This window comes from Canis lupus, chromosome 20 (genome assembly GCF_011100685.1).
Source record: "Canis lupus familiaris isolate Mischka breed German Shepherd chromosome 20, alternate assembly UU_Cfam_GSD_1.0, whole genome shotgun sequence".
In the NCBI taxonomy this organism is placed as follows: domain Eukaryota; kingdom Metazoa; phylum Chordata; class Mammalia; order Carnivora; family Canidae; genus Canis; species Canis lupus.
Genome location: NC_049241.1, coordinates 9,427,326 through 9,449,756, shown reverse-complemented (window position 1 = coordinate 9,449,756; position 22,431 = coordinate 9,427,326). Strand labels below are relative to the sequence as shown.

Genomic DNA, 22,431 nt, shown 5'->3' with positions numbered 1-22,431 from the left:
CATGCCATCTGCAAAGGGTTTTACTTCCTCTTTTCCAATTTGGATGCCTTTTGTTTCTTTTTCTTTCCTAACTGCTTCATGTAAATATTAGCTTCTTAAACATTTTTAACACAAGTTTTAATTGGCTGCCTATGCCAAATGGTTTCATAAAGGAATCCTCTGTTCCCAGGGCCACCTTCTGACATGCTGGTGCCCAAGGATGCTAGAATGGGTCCATGCAAAAGTAAAAGCACTCTGAAGTCAGGCAGGAGGATATTAGCACCACCCTCCACATCTGAGGTCCCATTCCTGCTCCTTATTCTGAGCTTAGAACACTAGGCTTCCACACCCAGGGTGTTACCAATCCTTTACTTACCACTTTTCACAAGATCCCAAAATAAAGGAGTAAAAAGATACTGGAGTGAAATGATAGGTCCAGGAGAAAAAAAGAAGAAAAAAAACAAAAACAAAAACAAAAACATCTACCAGCCAGGGACAGCAGTAGGGGCAGGGTAAATAAACATCTATAGGACGCCAGAGGAGATCCAGGGGTTGTCTGATGGCTGAGTCCCCCATCATCTTCTACCATGGAGACTATTTTCCTACCCGGGTCAGGATTTTATCCCACTCAAGCTACCCCAAGGTGCAGAAGAGTGCAAACTGAAAGGTACCTTATACACACACACATGCACACAGCCACCAAGGGGCGGACTGTCTAGGTTGGCACAACCTAAGCCCTTGGAGGCAGTCCTGGCCCAGCCTGGTCACACTGTGGATGGCTGCGAGGAACTCCTCTGGCTGGAGCTGTGGTGGCTCAGGACAAAGGTGGATGAGTTGCTCTTTTTGCTGACGCTGGTCTCCCCTGGACGGTTCCCCTTCAGGTAGCTGGAGGAGCAGCAGAGGAAGCGCTGTACAAGTTCATGGAAGAGGTGGCCCGTGAAGAGCATGTAGATCCAAGGGTTACAGCAGCTGTTGAGGCTGGCCAGGAGCATGGCTATGATGAAAGCCGAGGCTGAAGGGAGGGTAGGGGTGCAAGGAGAAAGGAGAACAGGCCATCACTACTGGAGGAGTCACCCTCATTTCCTGAGAATGGCCTTTCCCAGGTACCAGGGGCTGAGTCACAAGATGGAGAACTAGAGAGACAAAGTCTGTCTGCCTTCCATATTGTGGCTCTGGGCGTGCACTCAGCCTGCCCCCGCCCCCCCCCCGCCCACCTCCCAGCCTTGCCAGGCTCAGCCTAGCCCTAGAATGCTCCCCATCCCGTCTGTCATCAAAAGCATACCCGCCGAGAGCTTCCATCAGCAGGGGCTGCACTCGTCCCGGCCACCTGTTCATTCATAACTCACTCAGCAAGGATCCAGTGCCTATGCCTTGGAGTGCCCAAGAGCACAGAGTCCGGAAGCTGCCAGGCCTGGTTTGTAGCCTAGTTCTGCCAGCAACAAATTACTTTAGTTCCCCAAGAGACTGCTGTTTGCTAATCTTTCAGCAGGGATAACAAGGCTATCCAAACCTCACGAGAATACTGCAAGGATTTTTTTAAAAATGCCTGGCACTCGGTAAGTGCTCAGTACATGGTGGCTGCTATCGTGACTGTGTGCCACACACCCGGCAAGGCACCAGGGACACAAAAATAAAATGAGTAGCTCCATGAGGTGGGCACTGTGCGGGCACCGTGGGGTAGGGAACACCAAGGAGGAGTGCAAATCTGAGCAAATCATGGCCAGCCCCACAGACACCGGCATTTGAGTTGATCCCTGAAGGATGCTTATGAGTTTTCCAGGCAGAGAGGGAGGAAGGGTGCTCGAGGCAGAAGGAATTGCACAGGAAAAGGCACGGTGGCAAGAAAGAGCTGCTATTTTCGCAGTTGAGAACACTGACAGTTCTGTACCCCTAAGAGCACTGCTTCAAGAGCACGACAAATAAGACTTACACAGGAAAAAAAAAGTTTACCTTGAAATTATTTGAGGAACCGTGCAAAAGCTATTACACTGAGCATTTATTGTGTTTCAGGCAAAATTAAAGATCAACTTCAAGACTTTGCTTGTCACGAGTTCAAGCTTCAAAAGGAAAGAAAAATTTCAAATCCTGGGGTGCCTGGCTGGCTCAGTCGGTAGAGCACATGACTCTTGATCGTGGTGTCATGAGTTCAAGCCTCACACTGGGTGTCAACCTTACTTTAAAAAAAAAAAAAAAGCAAGCAAGCAAAGAAAAACTCCTAATTCTATATACCTCCGGGTTTCAGAAGGAGGGAAAAAAATCTAAGTTCCTTGCAATGGACTTCAATCTGACCAACTGTAGCCATCTCCTACCATGGAAGAGAATGAGGAATCCCTCTAAAAATCCGCAAGGAAAACAATGTACCCGAGACAGCTGCTCTCAGCCACATCCTTATGAGTGAAGGCACCTGCAAGAAGGCTTGAAAAATCTTCTAGTCTTTGGTCTTGTCTACAAAAAGTTTTCAAAAAATAACTCCAGAATTCTGGGGTGTCTGGCTGGCTTGGAGTGGCATGTGACTTGATTTTTGAGCCCAACATCGGGTGCAGAGATTACTTAAATTAACAAATAAAAACTTAAAAATTAACAAATAACTCCAGAATTCAAGAGCTAAATCCAAGAAAGGATTTTTCACAGGGACAGTGGAGCCACAAGATCTAGAAGCCACCACAGATGAAGGCATGGAGATATTTGTCAGTAAAGTCACCAAGCACCAAAGGGAGAACGATGTTGGTTTGCAAGACAAACGTTTGGTTCTCAAAGTGGGATCCTTGGATCACCTGGGGACTTGTTAGAAATGTAAATTCTCAGGCCCTGCCCTAGACCTACTGGACCAGACCCCTGGGGGTGAGGTTCACCAGTGTGTTGTAAACAGCCATCCAGAGGGTTCTGACACACACAGAAGTGTGAGAACCACTGGTCTAATTATTTGGTGCACCTACTGGCACAAAAGCAAACCACAATGGATAAAACCAAAAGTCTTGCAAAAGAGAATATTTAGGAAAGCAAAGGAGGAGCATCTAATCCTTGAACTAAAATAGTAAAGAACAAGAGAGTGGAGGGACGCCTGGGTGTCTCAGTGGTTGAGCATCTGCCTTTGGCCCAGGGCATGATCCCGGGATGTGGGAATTGAGTCTCACATCGAACTTCCCACAAGGAGCCTGCGTCTCCCTCTGCCTATGTCTCTGCCTCTCTCATGAAATAAATAAATAAAATCTTTTTTTAAAAAAAAATAGGAAAGTGGGAAACTGGAGGGGAAAAAAAAAGGCCTGTTCTACTCACTTTCTATAGAAGAGAAGAAAAAAAAATATATATATATATATGATTTGGATGGCTAAGAAGATGAATTTAAATGTAGCAATTCAAGCAGCCTGGGTGGCTCAGCAGTTTAGGGCTACCTTCAGCCCAGGGTGTGATCCTGGAGACCCGGGATCAAGTCCCACGTCAGGCTCCCTGCATGGAGCCTGCCTCTCTCTGCCTGTGTCTCTGCCTCTGTGTGTGTGTGTGTGTCTCTCATGAATAAATAAACAAAATCTTTTTAAAAAAATGTAGAAATTTTTTTCTGAGAAATCACCAAGACTAAAAAAAACCCAGAAAGTCCTCAAAATTGTAATTAAATGTGTAAAATAAAGGAGGCAAAATCAACACATAAAAAGTTAAAATTTTAACAGGGCATTGAGGAGTAAGGTATCAGACACATGGGCAAGAATGAAGGTGTTTAAGGATATGAAACAAAGTAGAAGGACATAGTAGGAATGAAGTTCACACTTGGACAGGAAGGCATCACCTTTCACCTAACTGCATGTAGTTAAAATCATATCTTTTCTCTTAAGCTATTGCCTGACTTTACGTTTGGATCATTTAACTTACTTAACCTATCAAAAACAAAACAAAACAAAACAAAACAAAACAAAAAAAAAAAAACATGCAGAAACATCAGCAGCAAAAAAAGGCTGAGGAGCCAGGGGAGATTTCCTACCTCCAGGAGGCCAGCCTGAGTGGGAGGAGTCGGGAGCAGCGCCAGCGCCTCTGCCCCCACCTGGTGGCCGCAGACCGGAAGGACGACCTGGCTCGGCTCCTTGGGGGATGCATCACCCTAAGCTGAACCTGCTCCAGTCAGGCTACCAAATGCTAAGGGTACAACCGGACTTTTAAAAATTTGGCAATATCCTAGGCATCCAAGGGCCATGCGTCCCCCGTGGTGGAAATGCAACCATCAGCAGGGAGGACAGCTATCTGGGGATCAAAAACTGGAGAGGACATCTCAAAGGAAGGAAGCAATAGAAACGAAGGCACACCAGTGAGGATGTCCAAGAACTTTCAGGGGCTGCCAGAGATGGAGTAGGAGAGTTTCACGAGAAAAGAAACGGCAAAGAGCCAGGCTGAGGAGGATCTTGAATCCAGGCTGAGATTTAATCTATATACAACGGGGAGCCATTGACTATTTCTGAGCAGATGATTGATTGCACCTCACCAGCTCTTTGCACTTGCTGAACCCTGTTTAGACCACACTGCTGCCCTTTCTGGTGGCTAGAAAGGCTTCACAAGGCTGCAGAAGAACAGGAACAGAACAAAGCATGGAACATATCGTCCTCACGATTCACAGTGTCGTTTTCAAGAAAGCACATGAAAATGCTGACCATTGAAATCACCGCTCAAGCTTGCACAGGACCCTGTGGTTTTGTTTTTGTTTTAATATTTTATTTACTTATTCATAAGAGACATAGAGAGAGAGAGGCAGAGACATAGGCAGAGAGAGAAGCAGGCTCCCTGCAGGGAGCCTGATGCGGGACTCGATCCTGGGACTCCAGGATCACTCCCTGAGCTGAAGGCAGATACTTAACCTCTGAGCCACCCAGGTGTCCCTACCCTGTGGTTTTTAAAGCAGACTCATCCCCATTTTTTTTAAGATTTTATTTATTTATTCATGAGAGACACAGAGAGAGAGAGAGAGAGAGAGAGGCAGAGGCACAGGCAGAGGGAGAAGCAGGCTCTGTGCAGGGATCCCGATGTGGGACTCGATCCTGGGACTCCAGGATCACACCCTGGGCTGAAGGCGGCGCTAAACCACTGAGCCACCCAGGGATCCCCTCATCCCCATTTTATCTGTGAGGAGACAGAAGCTCAGAAGGGAAGTGACTTCCCCAGGGACACACAAGTTCCCCTGTGTGTTCCTACCTGAAATTAATGAGGTCAATCCTTTTCGAACGAGATCAGCATTCACACATGTCAGGTTGGTACCAGTTAATGAATCCTCTCAGTCCCAAAGCAAAGACACAGGCTTGCCAGGCAATGGCTCTTCTGCTATGATTTGAAGGACAGAGAGCAACTACCCTTTCTTCCACACAGACATGATTGTCCATGGAGACTAGGTACTGGCTGTTCCCAGTGATGCTCTTTTATAATCTAAGTACATCTAGGATGGGAAACACACTACCTCCTTTCAGATCCCCACCATTCATTCCTGTCAGAAATGACCCCTGTTCTAGACCAGGGACCAGCAAAATACATAGCTTGGCCTATGGGGGCCAGCTCCCACCTGATGCTTATTTTTCTAAATAAAGTTCTACTGGAACACAGCCCACACCCATTCAATCATACCTCGTCTATGGCAGCTTCTGTACAAAAAGGACAAAGCTGAGTACCCGCTACTGAGACCTTGTACCCACAAGCCTCAAACAATTACTGCCTGGGCCTTTACAGGACATTAGCCAATCCCTGATGCCTGTAGGAGGTCAGATGTTAAAAACCATTGAGAGGGGCTCAGAAGGTCAGGGGGAAACCCACAGAGCAAGCCCAGCCCACTTCTCCACATGCTACCACGAGACGAACTGGGTGGTGGCTTTGCTTTCAAGTTACCCAGGCACGGCACAAATCCTGGCTCTGTCACTTTGCACCTGTGTGTTCTAGGGTGAGGAGTCACCTAACCTCTCTTAACCTCAGTGTCTCCATCTGTGAAATGGGAGTAATAAAAAGAACTTCTTTCCAGAATCACTCCCCAGGTCCATTAGACAGGACGCCAAGTACTCATCATGATTCCTGGTGCTCAATAAAAGTAAAAACTTCATAAACTTAGCCAGTGCTATTGTCACTACACCATGACGTGTACACGCCCAGCCCAGTAAGGATAACAACCTGCGCAAAACAATGGGGAGAGGCTGCTCCCGGGGCTGGGCTGTGTCTTGGAATCTGAGATAGCCCAGGGTGGGGCACAGGACACAGGGCCCATAGGCTGAGCTTCTGGAAGCTGCACTGCCACATGGCAGTGCCTGTCCGGCGTAGCTCTCGGGCTAGACTGCGGGGCCAAGAAGGTCAGCTCATGCGTAGATTCGTTTCCTGGCTCTAAAGGCCCGCACCACAGTGTCACCAACAAGCTTATCTGCCCTATTCAGCTAGCTTGTGATTTCCTGACGGATTTAAACAGACTGAAATAATGGGCATCTTCAGGGAGGGCTTCTGGACTCCGCAAAGTCAAAGGTGTCCTAAAACAATGGACTAGCGATAGAGAATGCTCTTGCCTTATTCCGTCTTGCTTGGGGTCCTGGGAATGCCAGATCCTGCCCTGTAGATTCCAGTGCCAAGATCTGTTCAAACATCCGCAGCTGGGGAAAGCTGCTGTCTCTGCCCTCTCCTCGCTGCTCACTGCCTTCTGGCTCCAGCCTTTGGGTCATGCCGCCCTCTGGGGGTTCTTCTATACTGAAATCCTTACCGTGGGGACTGTCTTCTTTCTTCCTTTTTTTTAATTAATTGATTTGAAAGCGGGGTGGGGGTGAGCAGGGGGGCCAGGTACAGGGAGATGGAGGGGGAGAAATCTCAAGCAGGCTCCCTGCTGAGCGCAGAGCCTGACGCAGGACTCGATCTCACGACCCTGAGATCAGGACCTGAGCCGAAATCAAGAGTCAGCCACTCGACCGACTGAGCCACCCGGTTGCCCCAGGACTGTCTTCTTTCAAAACACACTGCCCACGGGGTAGCTGCTGGTGAGGCACTGATTAAAAAGGTGACTCAGTGGTGCTGCCTCCAGTTGGGTCTTGCAGGTTCTCAGCGGATGCCCTGGTGCCCGGATCCCAGGTCCCGCCTTAGGACCCAGGGGCTCATTCCCCAGCTGCCAGGGAGCTGGCCAGTGAGGCTCCTCGCCGAGTTCCTTTCAGGGCACTGCCTTTGGCCAGAGAGGAACACCCTGTCCCAGGAGCAGCCTACATCCGATGACCAGTCCATGCAAACGTACAAAGGTCCACCCCCTTTGCCTTAATTGAGGCTTCCTTCTCTGAAGGGCCGTCCCTGGACCAAGCTCCAACACTGGTCCCTGCCCACACTTTGGACGAAGCAGAGCAATGAAGTCAGAACTCATTAAAGGAGGAGCTGGAAGTCAGAATCCACGGATACCTCCAAAGGTGTGGTCTGCAGCCCGCACCTCCTCTGGGCCAGGAGGATGGCAGAGAGGGGCCCCAGGGGCGCCCCAAAGATGGGAGGGAGGAACCAGGGACATGGGATTCAGATACAAACCCTTGGGGTCTGAATCCTCCACCTAACCCTTCTCTGAGCCACATCTACCCTATGAGCCTTAACATCCTTATCTGTGAATTGGAGGTGACTCTTGCAAGGACTCTGAGAAAACTGGGAGGAAAAAGTGAAAAGGGCTTTGTGAATGGCAGTGTTTACTCACGTGATTGGTATCATTATTCACAGATATGAGATATGACCGACTGCATCATTTTTTAGAGCCCAAAGTTTGGAGGCTCCTGATCCCAAGTCTACTAAAGAAATTGTCTTTTGCCCCTTTTTCCATGACTTCCAAGATTTAAAAAAGAAAAAAACAAAAACAAAACCGGGACGCCTGGGTGGCTCAGTGGTTGAGCGTCTGCCTTCAGGTTCAGGTTGTGATCCTAGGGTCCTCGGATGCAGTCCCACGTCGGGCCCCCTGCGTGCAGCCTGCTTCTCCCTCTGCCTGTGTCTCTGCCTCTCTGTGTGTGTCTCTCATGAATAAATAAATAAAATCTTAAAAAAAATCAAAGCCCTGGGGTTGGATGATGTGACCCCCAAAGGAACTCCTGATGGTCCATTTGGAAAAGCTTTCCCAGCCAGTGACTAAGAAACCCAAAAGGGAAGGTGGCCACAACCTATGGAGAGCAGGATTTCAGGGTCTCTGCTGGGACCCTATCTATTCCACCCTGTGCTCCCCATAAAAATAACATCCCTCCCCAGCACAGAGCCCTGAGTGGTGCAAACTGCTCTCTCTGGTCCTTGCCAAAAAGTGAGGGCTGGTGGGAGGCACTGGTCCAGGGACTGGTCCTCACACCTGCATGGCCACCAGCTTAGGGCTTTTCTCGGAGGAAGAGGAAGAGGAGGTCAGATATTCCAGCATCCTTTCATGCCCTGGGCCCGCTACCACAGCACCAGCCCTGGGGACCTGCCCTCGAGGGAGAAACAGACGTATAAGACGGGCACTCGGGGGATCCCTGGGTGGCTCAGCGGTTTGGCGCCTGCCTATGGCCCAGGGCATGATCCTGGAGTCTCGGGATCAAGTCCCGCATCGGGCTCCTGCATGGAGCCTGTTTCTGCCTCTGCCTCTCTCTCTCTCTCTCTCTGACTCTCATGAATAAATACATAAAATCTTAAAAAAAAAAAAAAAAAAAAAAGACAGGCACTCTATTAAAGAGGTGCAGCACTGGGGAATAGGCTGGTGGGCCCAAGGCTGGGGACCACGGTCTTCAAGATCTTCAAGGGTTGATCTTCAAGATCTCCTAGGCTCCAAGCAAGAGATGTGAGCAGATATGGCCACCCGCCCAAAGCCAAATCCCCTGCTGGGCAAGTGTCACCCCCAGGAGACAGGACCAAGTCGGTATTTCCACTCAGCGCTGTGATTCATGGAGGGGTGGGGGGCAGAGGGCCACTTGAGGACGAGGACGGCATGCCCCAAAGCGTTCCACCCGCCTACGAGCCTGGCTTTACTCAGGCCCCAAGAACTCCCATGTCCGGATTTCCCGGCACCCCCTCCACCGTGTCACCCAGGCCCAAATTAGCCCGAACAGCTGACGGGCAGGGCAGCCGGCCACGGCCTCTCAGCTACGTCGTGCCTGAGGCAACCAATGCATTTCACATACACTTCAAAGACCTATGGCTTAGCTAACATCTCTCATCTGAATCGAATCAAGCCTATTAACTTTTGGAAGAGGCCCTCACTCCAGAAACCAATTGCTCGGTTCAAGAACCCCCTACCAGGGGATTGGGAATTTGGGTCTAAGTACCTTATTCCTATAGGGGCTGTGTAAGAATTTGAAAACTATAGTCTACAGAAGACTTTTTGTTTAATGACTTTTTGAAAGTGCACTTATATAAAGATCGAATACTAGTATGTATCACAGAGTGCCTTCTTTGAAAAGACCACCATTTTACAACATTGGAATTGTTTAAAAATTCACAGATGTCTGATGGCCCCATGTATCATAAAGCCAGGATTCAGAGCCAAATTTGTGGGCTACAGAGCTTTAGGTGAGCTTCTAGTATGTCCTGCCCAAATCTGGGCTCACTGGGCTGGATGTAAAGAATAAAACCGACCACATTCTAGATGCAGAAGAGCTGGGGCCTTTTGGAAAACAACCAGCCCTTCTCTACTCTGCAGGGAATGACAGGCCCTGCAGCCAACTTCAGCCATTTTGATAAAAGAGGTAAACTATAGGGCAGCCTGGGTGGCTCAGCGGTTTAGCGCCGCCCTTCTGTGTGTGTGTGTCTCTCATGAATAAATAAATAAAATCTTAAAAAATAAAAAAAAAAACTTTTAAAAAGAGGTAAACTATAAAAGACCTCCTACTCAGTATGTAGTCAACAGGCCACCTGCAGAGGCATCACCTGGATGCTTGGTAAAAATGCAGACTCTTGGGCTCCCTCCCAGACCTCCTTAATCAGAAACTGCATTTTTAAAAAAAGATTTTATTTATTTATTTATTCACAAGAGATGCAGAAAGAGGCAGAGACACAGGCAGAGGGAGATGCAGGCTCCCCGCGGGGAGCCCAATGCAGGACTCGATCCCAGGACCCCGGGATCACGCCCTGAGCCAAAGGCAGATGCTCAACCACTGAGCCACCCAGGGCGTCCCTAGAATCTGCATTTTAACAAAATCCCCCCAGGTGATTTGTGTGCTCAGTGCAGTTTTAAAAGTATCCCTCCAGGAGGGAGAAAGATAATAATAAAGTAACTGCTGGATGATCTCAACATGGGATGTGCTACTTTGCACAGACAGCTCCTACTCATCCTTGGAAACCCTTTTCAAATGTTGCTTCCTCTCTGAAACCCTCTTGATTTTTTTCCTCCAGGGAGACAGAATCAACTAATGCCTCCTGAGGGTGACACCTGGGGGTGACAAATATCGATAGTAAAGACCTCTCTCCTTCATCATCCCTCCATGTTGTCATTACTTAGGTTTTCAGACTTGTGGCTGGGGACTGCGTGTCATGTATGGAAAATAGGAAAAATTCTATAAGGGACTGAACTGAAGCATGAAATTAGCAGACAGGAAGTCCTGATATAACTGCCGCTGGCAGGCTGACAGGCAAAAGGGCCATCTCCCTGCTTGACAATAGGAGGTGGCTCTACCACTGTGAGTGGACTCTGATGCAATTCCCTCTAGGAAAACCAGGCTCACACTCAGATACCAAGTTCTGGTGGAGAGAAATGGAATAAGCAAGAGTGATCATTATGGGGTGAGGTGTGGGCCACAGAGGGCAGAGGCCCGTGGTACTGGAGCATCTGGCAACAGGCAGGAAGTGCCAGCTCCCTGCAGAGCAGGACGGCAGACTCTGGCAGAGGATGCCCCTCCGTGGCCAGGAATCAGGATGGCAGGAAGGAGGGGCTGGGACTCTCGAAGGCCTGATTACACCCCCTTCCTACCCACCCCTTATGCAAGGGTCCCCGAGATTTCTAAAACCCAGAACTAGAACCTTCCTACCACCCCTCCTGCTGCCTCCTCCAGGTAAGGCTTTAGATTCTCTTTACCTTTTTTTTTTTTTAATTTTATTTATTGGAGAGAGAATTAGAGAGAGCGCAAATAGGGAGAGGAATAGGAAGAAACAGACTCCCCGTGAGTGGGGACCCCGACGTGGGGCTCAAGATCTGAAATGAAGGCAGACACCTAACTGACTGAGCCACCCAGGCGCCCCCTCTCTTTACCTCTTAACACTGGTTCGAAGTACCCACAGGCTTGCTACCAGTCCTCTCCTGCAACTGCAGCCCCTCTGCTAAGAGGAGCGGTGCTCCTGAGCTCACAGCAGCTCCCACCCAACTGCACCGACCCAGCCCAGGACCTGAGAGTCTTGGAATTGCTCTGCTTTTTAAAGCAGACATTGATTGAGCACTTACTATGTGCCAGGCACTGTGCTACTGGCAGCCACAGCCCATCCTGCACACGCCTAAACCCTATCTTAATTCCAGAAAACTGGGCTCCAGGCAGGTTTGTCAACTGCCCAAGGTCACTGCTGCTGCTCCATTGTGCTACATATCAGGACCGAAGAGCCTGACGGCAGCCAGACAGAAAATGGGCTGTTGCTCCCAGAGCTCTGTAACCCACCTTGGCCTGACTGTCTCATGTTTACGTAAATCCCACGGTTGGGGTTCCGGAGTGAGGGACTGAGGATGGCTCCATGCAAACTCTCCTCACTGGAGAACTGAGGTATCAAAGCAGAGGTTGTGGGGACAGGACCCCTGGGAGGTAGTAATGACTATAGAATGAATGCATTGGCCTGCAGAGGGAGGAGACCCCTAACTGGGGGGAACTGGGGGTTTCATGAAAGGGAACGCTGGCTGAGGCTGCCATGTCCAGCTGTTCAAGCTGTGTCCTGCCCGGCTCCTGGGAGCATCATGCTCACAGCCCATGAGGTAAATGGCACGTCCTAGAACAGTGCCACAAAGCACCCGCACTTGGATTTGGCCTTTGAAGGATGGGTCTCCAGAGAAGAGCCTAGAGTGGGCATGCCTGTGGTGGGAACAGAATCACCATGGGTGCAAAGCAAAAGGACCCTGTGGGAACTGGCAAGTCGTCAGGCCTGGCTGGAGGTACACGAGGCAGACTGGCCAGAGCCTGGGGCAGAGGTGACGAGGGTGGGTGCCCTTGTTCGACAGATGTTAGCTTGGGCCACACCTACACAGTGGGTGGGAACCAGCGCTTCTCATCCAGGGATGACTGCCCCTTAGGGGACTTTCAGAATTGTCTGGATACACTTTTGGTGGTCACAACTGAGGGGAAGGTGCCAGCCATATTCAGTGGGTAGGGCCAGGGATGCTGCTAAACGTCTCACAGTGCCCTGGGCGGCCGCCCTCCCAACACAGGTCATCTGGCCTCGAACGCCAGTAGTGCCCAAGTCCAGACACTCTGCTCTCAACCAGAAAGCTGCTGATGCAAAGGAAAGTGGCCCCACAGAGGTGTGGTCCGGCTGAGATGGAGGGCTCCTCAGGGAGCGTGGGGCGGGGGGGTGGGGGGGGGCGTTGAGAAGCGCAGGCTTTGAACCGGAGTGTGAGAAGGTGGTGCCATGAGGGGACAGGCAGCTGGGTGTGTGCATGTGTGTCCATGCGTGTGTGTGTGTGTGTGTGTGTGTGTGTGTGTGTTGGCAAAGAGAGCCCAGAAGTGTAGGGATGGTGAGGCCACAAAGAGAGAGCAGGGCTCTGGGGCCAGGCCAGGAATCAACTCTCTACGGGAGATCCCAAGGCCAAGCGTGGTGGACCACCGTGCAAATGCTGGCCCCACAAGGAGGGGCCCTGCAGTGGGGCAGTCTTTGGTGTAAGAGGACATGGAGCAGGTCTTGCCTCTCTGAGCCTCGGTTTGGGGGTCAAAGCCCCCCTTACCTTGCCACGTGCAGGTGAGGATGAGACGTGGGGCTGGGTACTCAACAAGTGGTGGCTACTGTTACCAACTACTCTAACTCCTTATGTCACCAAAGCAGATGCCCAGAGAGGGTGTCATGTTCCACCCCCACCGTTTCATATGGGAGTGACAGAGGCCCAGAGATCACACAGAGATGGGCCCCAAATCACAGAGACGACAAGACCAGGTCTCTGAGGGGGACTCTCACCACTGCCCAGAGCTGCCCCCTGGGACTGATGCAATGGGGTCTGGAGGAGCACAGTTCAGCCCCCAGCAGGCCCCAGGCCCTGCCCTTAGGGGTGAGCCCTGTGGGGTTCCCTCTGCTTCCAACAGTTGCTAGGGCACAAAGCGGTGGGGTCGTCTGGTGGGCCAAGCCCTCCAGCAGCTGATCAGCCAGCCCAGCCTCTCCAGAGAGGCCCTCCAGCTGGGGGCAGGCCTGCTCCAGCAGCTGACCTCTTGACACACAGCCCCCCACAGCTTTTCCCAACCCCCTCAAATATCCAGTAGATGGAAAGCGTGTGCAGCAACGCCTCACCCAACAGAGTTTTGTTTTGTTTTGTTTTGTTTTGTTTTGTTTTGTTTTGTTTCTTTGCTGTGATTAATCAAACCTCTGGGGGAAAACAGTGAAGTCATCTGGGACAGAAACCCGAAGGGAGAGCATTGACATTAGCATCAGCCAAGAACATAACTCACAACTGCCTCATGACAAGAGCGTGGTTGTTAACTGTCCATCTAATTGCAATTTATACCCAGAAGGGCCAAGTTTAAGAGCTCTTCAAGACAGAGAATGATCTGTCCAATCAATCTCCTCCTGCCCTCCCTCCCCCACTATCAGTGGGTCACCTGAAAAGCAGGCTCTCCTAGGTGCCCAGCCCACCCAAAACTGGGGCACGACATCCCTGAGAAGGTGAGGTGGATAGGCTACGCCGGAGGGACCAGAGGGCCCCAGAGAAAGGGAGGAGCTGGGAAGTTCATTTTCAGACAGAGAGACACTTAAAGCCAGGCCCCCTGTGCATGTCCACCTTTCTCCTAGTACAACACTCCTGTCAGATATTTGGTTGCCTCCAAGTGACGGGGGTGCTCACTTCTTCCCCAGGCAGCCAGTTCCAGGGTTGGAGCGCTGCTTAGAAGAGCCTTATTTCTCTGGAGTCCAATACCACACACCCATCCCGGCCGTCTCCAGTACCTTTCTCCTCCCATATCCCTCATATTTGTGCAACCACCACAGGCTGAGCTCCCGATGAGTGTCCAGCCCTATGCCAGGCATTGGACCCACACCTTCCTGACAGAAAGTGTCCCTGCTGTGACAAAGCTCACAGTCCAGCCTTAACAAGTTTCCTTCACATACCAACCTCCCTGGACACGCTCTGTTTCCACCCTTATCCTCCTCCGCCCCGGCTCTCAGGAGAAATACACCCATCTCCTCCCTCAGGAATACCTGCCAAGATTCTCAGACTCAATCTCAAGAATGCAAACAAAACTTGTAACAAGTAGGATGGGGGAAGAGGAGGAGAAGATCACATGGCCCCCAAGTGCCACAAGGTGCACTATGTCACTCTCATAACAGCCCCAAAAGCAGGCTTCCCTTCCTTGATTATACAGAGAAGGAAGTGGAGGCCCAGAGAGGTCTAACAGCTTGCTCAAGGACACACAGGAGAAAAAGGCAGAGCGAGCTCCAAACACAGGCCAACCACGTGGTTCTTTCCCTGCACAAACGATGCAGTTCCACAGGGTCTGCCCCCTGTCCTGGTCCATCAAACAGGTCCCTTGGTCCTTGTGCAGTCTCTACGCAGTGGAGGTCCCCACCCTGTTCTCTGGGCATCTTCTTGCTCCCGTGGAAATCAGTGGGTTTGAGAGAAAAGGTGACTATTCTGAAAGATGCACAGGGCTCATCTATGAAGTGTGAGATTGTTTTGTTTGTTTGTTTGTTTTTTAATTCAAAAGCTTCTCCTCTAGGAACAGAAAGTGCTTGTGAAGGATACATAGGGGGCTGGTCCAAACCTGCCGTGGGTGTCTGGTCTCACCCTTCCTCCTGCAGTCTCCCCAGCCTCTCTAAAGCAGGGCTCCAACAGCAGGTGGTTGCTTTGGGTGGGGAGGAGCTCAATTATTACCATGCTGCTCCTCTTCCTTTTCTCTCCTCTCACTGTTTCTGCTTCTAAACAATGGAAATATTGAAATTGAGAGTTTTCTTCTTTGCTTTGGCTCTTAGAAAAAGGAAGCCTTCTGTGGCTCACCTCTACACACAGAGCCTTTATTATTATTACTATTATTATATTATAATTTTCCTATCCTTTTCTCCCCTTCATCCAAGTTTCCTTGTATCTACTTTGCCTTGCCACAGTACCCAAATCTTTTTTTTTTTTTTTTAAATTTTTATTTATTTATGATAGTCACAGAGAGAGAGAGAGAGGCAGAGACACAGGCAGAGGGAGAAGCAGGCTCCATGCACCGGGAGCCCGATGTGGGATTCGATCCCGGGTCTCCAGGATCGCGCCCTGGGCCAAAGGCAGGCGCCAAACCGCTGCGCCACCCAGGGATCCCCACAGTACCCAAATCTTTGTGGCCAACCTCTTATGACTTTTGGACAAGGTGAGCTTGTCCTGTAAAGACAGCACTCAGTGTGAACTAAGATGTAGGAGGGAAAGAAGTCCATCAAAGGAGACAGGTGTGAAAGGAGCACCTGGGTTTGGAGAGAATGCCAGAGCACACAAACCCCAATGGAGGCAGGGACTTTGAGGACTGCGAAGGGCCTGGAGGCCAGCTGCCAAGGCAAGCATGACTTCTCCAGCTGCGCTGGTAGCCCATGATCTGTAGCCAGTGGTAAGGAGCTTCTCACTCCCTCGGAGGCTTTCATGATGAGGCTACTGGCAGGAACAGATCCCACATTTGCCCCATTCCCTTCACCTCTATCTATACCCACCCTCCACCACCAGGCTTCCCTGAAGAACGTCAGGCTGCTCTCAAAGTGAGTCCTGAACTTCCAGTCTCCACTCCCCAGGAGATGAGCGGAGCAAGGGGCCCTGATCTGGATAGTTTGCATCGCTTCTAAATGCCCTTCCTCCTGGAAAGTGAGGGCTGTGCATTCCTTCCACAGTGCTGACCAATCTCTTGAGTAGCTCAAGTCTATTTGTTTTATTCTTTACCACTTGCCAATGGCCTCCAGGCGGAGTCGTATCTCCAAAGTGACCGTAAACACCATTATTTCTATGGTCCAGCCTGCTACTTGCAATTATCCCAATTCATGCCAATTGGGCCCAGAGCCCACGTCCACTCAGACCCTCACTGCAGCCCTGAGGCCGAGGCATCACTTGGCTGGGCTGGTGACCAGAGCCCGAATCCTCAGGGCTTGATAGGCCTGTCACACGGGGACTGGGTGCCTGCCACTGGCAGCAGCAGCAGCATCATGAATCCCCTGCTGGCTGCATCTGTTCCCTTCTCAGAGCACTCAGGACAGAGTGCTGAGGAGGACAAGGGGGACCTGGGCTTTCCATGTGGCACCCACCCTTTCCTCTGAGCTGGGAAAGAAGCAGAGGAACAGATGGAAGACCTGAGGTTCTTAGAATCTGTTTCTCTCCCTGCTCCTGGAGCCTGAGAGCAGGAGCCTGGCCGTACTGAAGGCCCACCGGGGAAATCCTCAGGGGACCCTGTGCACCTAAAAGGCCTCTGGTCCCCACTCTAGCTGGAGGCGCTCTCTCACTCTCTCTCTTCCTGTATTTTCAAGACAGAGACGTGGATTGTCTGGTGGCCTTTTATTTTTTTTTTTTTTCTGGTGGCCTTTTAAAGTGTAGGAAAGAAAGAAAAAGTAATAAAAGTGTAGGAAAGATCTATACCTCACTCGATGATGATATGTGTTGACCATATACTCTCATTCTTTAGGGAGGAAAACTGGAAAAGGAGAGCAGGTGAGGGGGGTGGACAAGAGAGTCCTGTGAAGAGGGGGTGGGGGAAAGAAGGAGGGGGAAAAGTGAATGGGAGAGGCCAGGGGAGGGAAAGACAGAAGAATCAGAGTATCTGCTGAAAAAATGCACTGAACACTGAAATGTCCTTATTCTAAAAGCAAGATGCTAATGGTCAAAGGAGAGAAGGGGACCGACCCCTCACCCAAAGTCCCACACTAGTAAGGGCTAGAGGGAGGGCTCCCCAGTATGTCTCCCCAGTATCTACTCAGGATCGGTCTCATTTCCTCAAGGACTGGTGTTTGAACTCCTCAAGCCCTGGGTCTGGTATTTTCCACCCAGAAAATTGGTGTAGCCTGATGCCTTAATTAGAAATACCCACTGCTGACTTATGCCCAACCCAACTCCCTAGCTCTGTGTCCTTCATCAGAAGCTTGGCACAGGAGGAAACAGCTGGGGTGGGAGCAGGAACCCCCAGCTCTAGTCTGTCTCCAATTGGTTGTATGACCAGGAGCAAGCACCTTCCCCACGCTGGACCCCTGAACCCTTTCCACAAGATGTGACCAGAGGGGGATCCCTGGGTGGCGCAGCGGTTTGGCGCCTGCCTTTGGCCCAGGGCGCGATTCTGGAGACCCAGGATCGAATCCCACATCGGGCTCCCAGTGCATGGAGCCTGCTTCTCCCTCTGCCTGTGTCTCTGCCTCTCTCTCTCTCTCTCTGTGACTATCATAAATAAATAAAAATTAAAAAAAAAAAAAAAAAAAAAAAGATGTGACCAGAGGCTGCACCATGGAACCAGGCTGGCTTTGCTGGGTCTGCACAGCAGTCCTCCCCCCACACTACCCCAGTCCGCTGCACCCCAGGTGATCAGTGAGTGCTGAACTGAAAGGATAATTGCCCTGGCCACTAAGAAAAAACGCTAGGTTAATAGGGAGGGCTGGGTAAAGCCAGGACTCTGTGGTTTCTGGAAGAGAGCAAAGCAAAGTTATCCGGCTGAATGAAGGGAGATTTCAGCTTCCAAGGCATGGTTGTATTTTAGACCTTTGGGAACAGGAGTGATCACATCTAGAAATGGGGCATTTCTGCAAAAAGGGTAAAAGTAAACCCCCTGATCTACCCTTATAAGCATTAGAGTCGCCTGCATCCCAGTGCAGTGCTATGTGCTTACCCCCAAACAAAAAGGTGTGGAGCTACTGGAATTGTGTGTGATGAAGGCTGAGCTGCCTGAAGCTTACGGCAGCCCAGGGCTGGCCACAAGCCCCGGGACCCACGACACTCTCTGCTCCCCCCAAGCTCCCACCCCACAGACCATCCCATTCCCTCTCTCTTCCCCTGGTCTTCCCCACACAGGCCACCCTCAGCCCAGACCTCCCCAGTCCTCCCATGAGGAGAGCACATTCCTTCCCTACAGAAATCACCCAGCCTCCCAGGTCAAATTGAAATTTTTGTGTAGGGGCTCCCTCCCTTTTTCCACCCACCCCTTCCCATCCTCCAGCACAAGCAACACAAGCAAGATCTCTGGCCCTGGGCACCCCCCAACACCCCTCTCCCCACTTGCCCCCTGTGGCACTCACCTTTCTACCTTACAAGACTCACCACCTCCAACAGGCGAGGGCTTCAGGGACTGGACCCTACATCCCCAGGAGGCCCTGCCCTGTATGTCCTCCGCCCGGAAGGAGCTGGACAAATCAAACAGCCCACCTGCTGCTGCCCGCATCCAAACCAGGCCCGGAGTGTTCGGGGCCGACTTGAACTTAAAAGGGAACTTCAACACTGAGTACACGTAGAGGGGTGGGAGCTTGAGCTTGTACCCGGGTTGGAAAGTTTCTCCCACCACTCACTAACCAGGTTATGCCCCACAAGGAGCGCAAGGACTGTGCTACCTAAGGACGTGCGGGCGCCATCTCCTCCTCTCACTCCCCTACTGCCTGGTGAGATGCTTTCCTCATTGTGCCATTTTACAGAAGATGAAGTCAAGGCTCAGGGAAGCTAAGCCCCAAGTCCCTGGGCCAATGGACCCATGGAGCCCCGACTCACCCCCAGCTCTGCAGGATTCCCAAACCCACTCCCCCCACGCCCCACCCAGCCGCTCGGGATCCCCAGAGCGCGGTCGGTGCAGCGCAGGCAGGACGAGGACCCCCGTGCCCCCACCCCCGCCCTCCTGCTCCCTCCTCCGAGGTCCCCGCCCCGCTCGCTACCTTCCTTGGGCGCATCGGCGTCCCAGACGCTCCACATCTGCACGAAGAAGAACGGCGTCCAGCACACGATGAAGGCCAGCACGATAATGAAGGTCATCTTCACGGTGCGGATCTTGGCCTTGGAGATGAGCTTGACGCTGCTGACCCGAGCCAGGGCCGCGCGCCCCGCGCCCTCCCGCCCCTCCGCGGCCGCCGCCGCCGCCGTCTTGAGTCGCAGGTTCTGCCAAATTTTGAAGCTGATGAGGCCGTAGCAGGCGGCGAGCACGATGACGGGCACGATGTAGACGGAGAGCGTGATCCACGTGACGTAGGCCTTGGGCCCCCAGGGCTGGATGAAGACGGCCCAGCAGTCGAAGACGCCGTCGGCCACCTCGCGCAGCGAGAAGATGTGCACCTGCGGCGCGCTGGCCACCAGGCAGCCCAGCCACGTGGCGAGCACGGCCAGGCGGTCCGCGCGGCGGCGCAGCGCCCTCAGCGGCTGGCAGATGGCCAGGCAGCGGTCCAGGGACATGAGCAGCAGCAGGTAGGTGGAGGCGAACATGCCCACCACCTGCAGGTACTTGACCAGGCGGCACAGCAGGTCGGGCCCGTAGAAGCGGAAGGTGATGTCCCACAGCAGCTGCGGCAGCACCTGGAACACCGCCACCACCAGGTCGGCTATGCTCAGGTGCTTCATGAAGAAGAAGAGGCGCGAGTGCTTGTGGCGCGTGGTGCGCAGCGCCAGGAGCACGCACGCGTTGCCGCTCAGCGCCAGGAAGAGGATGAGGCACAGCACGGCCACCTCCACGCGCGCCAGGGCCTCGTTGCGCTGCGGGGGCCCGGCCGTGCGGTTGCCCTGCGCCGCCGGGGCCGCCTCGCTGCCGTTGCCCGCCTCCGCGCTCCAGTTGGCCGCCAGCGCGCGCTCCATGGCCGCGCCCCCGGCCCCCAAGCCCTTCGGAGGAGGCGGCGCGGCGGGGGGTCCGCTCCCGGAGACTCCGAGGCGGCCGATCTGCTGGTCCCGACCTGGAACGGATCCAGAGCGCGGCCGTGAGAAGACCGAGCGCTCACCTCCCGAGGCGCGCGCGCGGTACAGGTGTCCCCGCCCCAGGAACCCCAAGTTCTTTGGGACTAGGGGCGCCGTCGCCTCCCGGGGGTGCTGTTCAGGCTGTTCAGCCGCGCCCCCCCCCCGAAATCCCCGTTGGGGGTATCTCCTCCGAGCCCCCGGAATCTACCAGACTGACAGCTCCCTCCCTAAGATGCTGGGGCACCTGCACCGAGGGAGGGGGCGGATTCCAATGGAACACTCCCCCCCGCCCCGGGACCGGGCCTCCTGATCAGGCCCCCTCAGCCGGAGATCCCGAAACTGGCGACCCGCCTGCCCCCCTCCGAGCCTCGGCACGTCGGTCTTCCGCAAGACGCCCCAACAGCCATCGGTCCTTACTCGGGTTCCTTCCCCCGGCGATTGCCCCAAACAGCCACTTGCTTGGGAATCCCCCGCTCAGCACCATCCCCCTCAACCTCCGATCTCTAGGACGTTGGCCATCCCCTCGCGGGGGCATCGCCACCCCAACCCCGCGGTTCCTCCTAGCCCCAGGGCGCCCAGCTGCCGCTCCCGGGGACCCCTCCCGTGGGGATCCTCCGCAGCCCAGCGGCCCCTGGAAGCCCACGCGGTCCCGGCCCTCGACAGTTACGGGCTGTGCATCCTGACCCGGAGCGTGCCTCACCCCCGCACTCGGGGTCCAGCGGCTCCACCGGCCCCCGCCAGCCCGCCTGCCGGTGCGCGAGACCCAGCTACCTGCACCCGCTCCTCGAGCTCGCCCGAAGTTGGCTCCCTGGGGAAGCTGCGCCGCCGCGGACAGCTCCAAAGCCTCGCGCGGTCCCGGCCCGGGTTGGGATGGCTGCCGGCGGCACCCGGGCTGACCCTATGGGGGGGAGGCCTCGGCTGCAATCCCTCGCCCGCTGCTAACCCGGCCCCTGGATGGGGACAGGAGGCGAGCGGGGAGCGCGGCCGGCGGCGGCGGGATGCGGCGCGGTCTGCTGGGGCGCGCTTCTCTGCAGCCCGGGGCCCGGCCTGCACCGCCCCACGGGGCCACTGGGAGGCGCCGAGGGCCCGCCCCGCGACCCCCAGACCCGGGCCAGCCTGGACGTTCGCCCCAGAGCCTAACCAGCAGCCTTATTTCACTCACGGCGGCTTGAAGCTGCGAGAGGGAAGGAGCTCGTAAATAACCCGCTTGGTTTCTTCCTTTCTTGGTTTAGAAGCTCCACTCTCGGGCAAGTGGGAGGCTTGAATAGCGGTGTTTTCCCCCCTGAGAAGAGGGTGATGAAGTTGCAAAAGCATTTAACTGACGTTTCCCAAATATCAGGTCAATTTCAGAGTCTATTCTTCCCTCCCAGGAGCTTGATAAACTGGATTTAGCAGTGAATTCAAGTAAATGCTTGCTTTGGAGTACTTTTGTGCCTATTCCCATTCCGGAGGGATGAGAAATGCCTTCTGTTCTAACCAGCACTGGCAGAGGCCTATTCTTTAGGTAGTTTTAGGGAAAGATCTCAAGAAAAGACAAGAAAGAACAAAAAAAATCCATCTTCATTTTAAAGTGATTCTGTTCGTCTGTGGCCAGAAGCCATTTCTGCCTCTTTGCGTGCTTGGAAATTAAAATCCTACATGATGCCAAAGGAAGATGAAATGTTAAAGACAGCTGCTTCTGACTCCTAACTCCTTTTCTATCCTAAAATCAGGGCTATTTATTTTTTATTTTTTAGTGATTCACAGAGGCCAAGAATTAAACCAGAAAAAAAAAAAAGTGAGGATTCAAAAATGAACAAGGCTGTTTAAAATTTAAATGCATTCTTCCTCCTGACATTTCCTTTCTCCCTTTTTTAATTATGTGGAGAGAATTGAGTTAGCCAAGGACTGCGTTTCCTGAGTCGACAATTACAGCCCTGTGCCAGGACATCCTAGGGACAGACCATCACTCGGTCCGGGTCCCAGGGTTCTAGTTGAGTGAACGTCTCAGGGTACGCCTGGGAATTCTGACAACATTGGGAAGAGTTGGAAGTTGTCTTTTTCTTGCCCTTGGGAGTTGCATCATAATATTGTTAAAATTCAAATGAATAAAATTTAAAGATCTCACTGGCTTTATTCAGCAATTCATGAATCGAGCAGTATCCCATCTACTAGATAAAAAGGAGCTCCAAGGAGCTTCAAAAATGAAAGATTTTTAGAGGCAGAAGGAAGCCCCAGAACACGCAAGTCATGCTCAGCAACAGAGTGACTGATTATTGCCAGGTTACTTTCCCTACAGGGAATGGCAGGGGCCTACTAAGCAGATAGTCCCTAGTGCTGATCAGGGGGTTTCTGATTGACAGGTTTGAAACTTCATCCCTGGGCGAGCTGGAACTGAACCTTGGTTGGGTGATATGGGGCTTTGCATAAACAACTCCATTTTGCAGGTCTGTTGTCTTGTTTTTAACATTAATTAACAGTCTCTGTCACAAATTACAGATTAAAGTTACAAACTACTCAGGTGAGGA

At 52.5% G+C, this 22,431-nt stretch overlaps 1 protein-coding gene across 1 annotated transcript; it reads right to left on the bottom strand.

Moving 5' to 3' along the window:
• Positions 1–743: 743 nt before the first annotated feature.
• OXTR (oxytocin receptor) lies at positions 744–20,443 on the bottom strand. Its single transcript, NM_001198659.1, is given in 3 exon segments — positions 744–991; positions 18,922–19,923; positions 20,419–20,443. Coding segments are annotated over 2 exon segments (1,155 nt in total). The 5' UTR covers positions 19,829–19,923; positions 20,419–20,443.
• Positions 20,444–22,431: the final 1,988 nt, after the last annotated feature.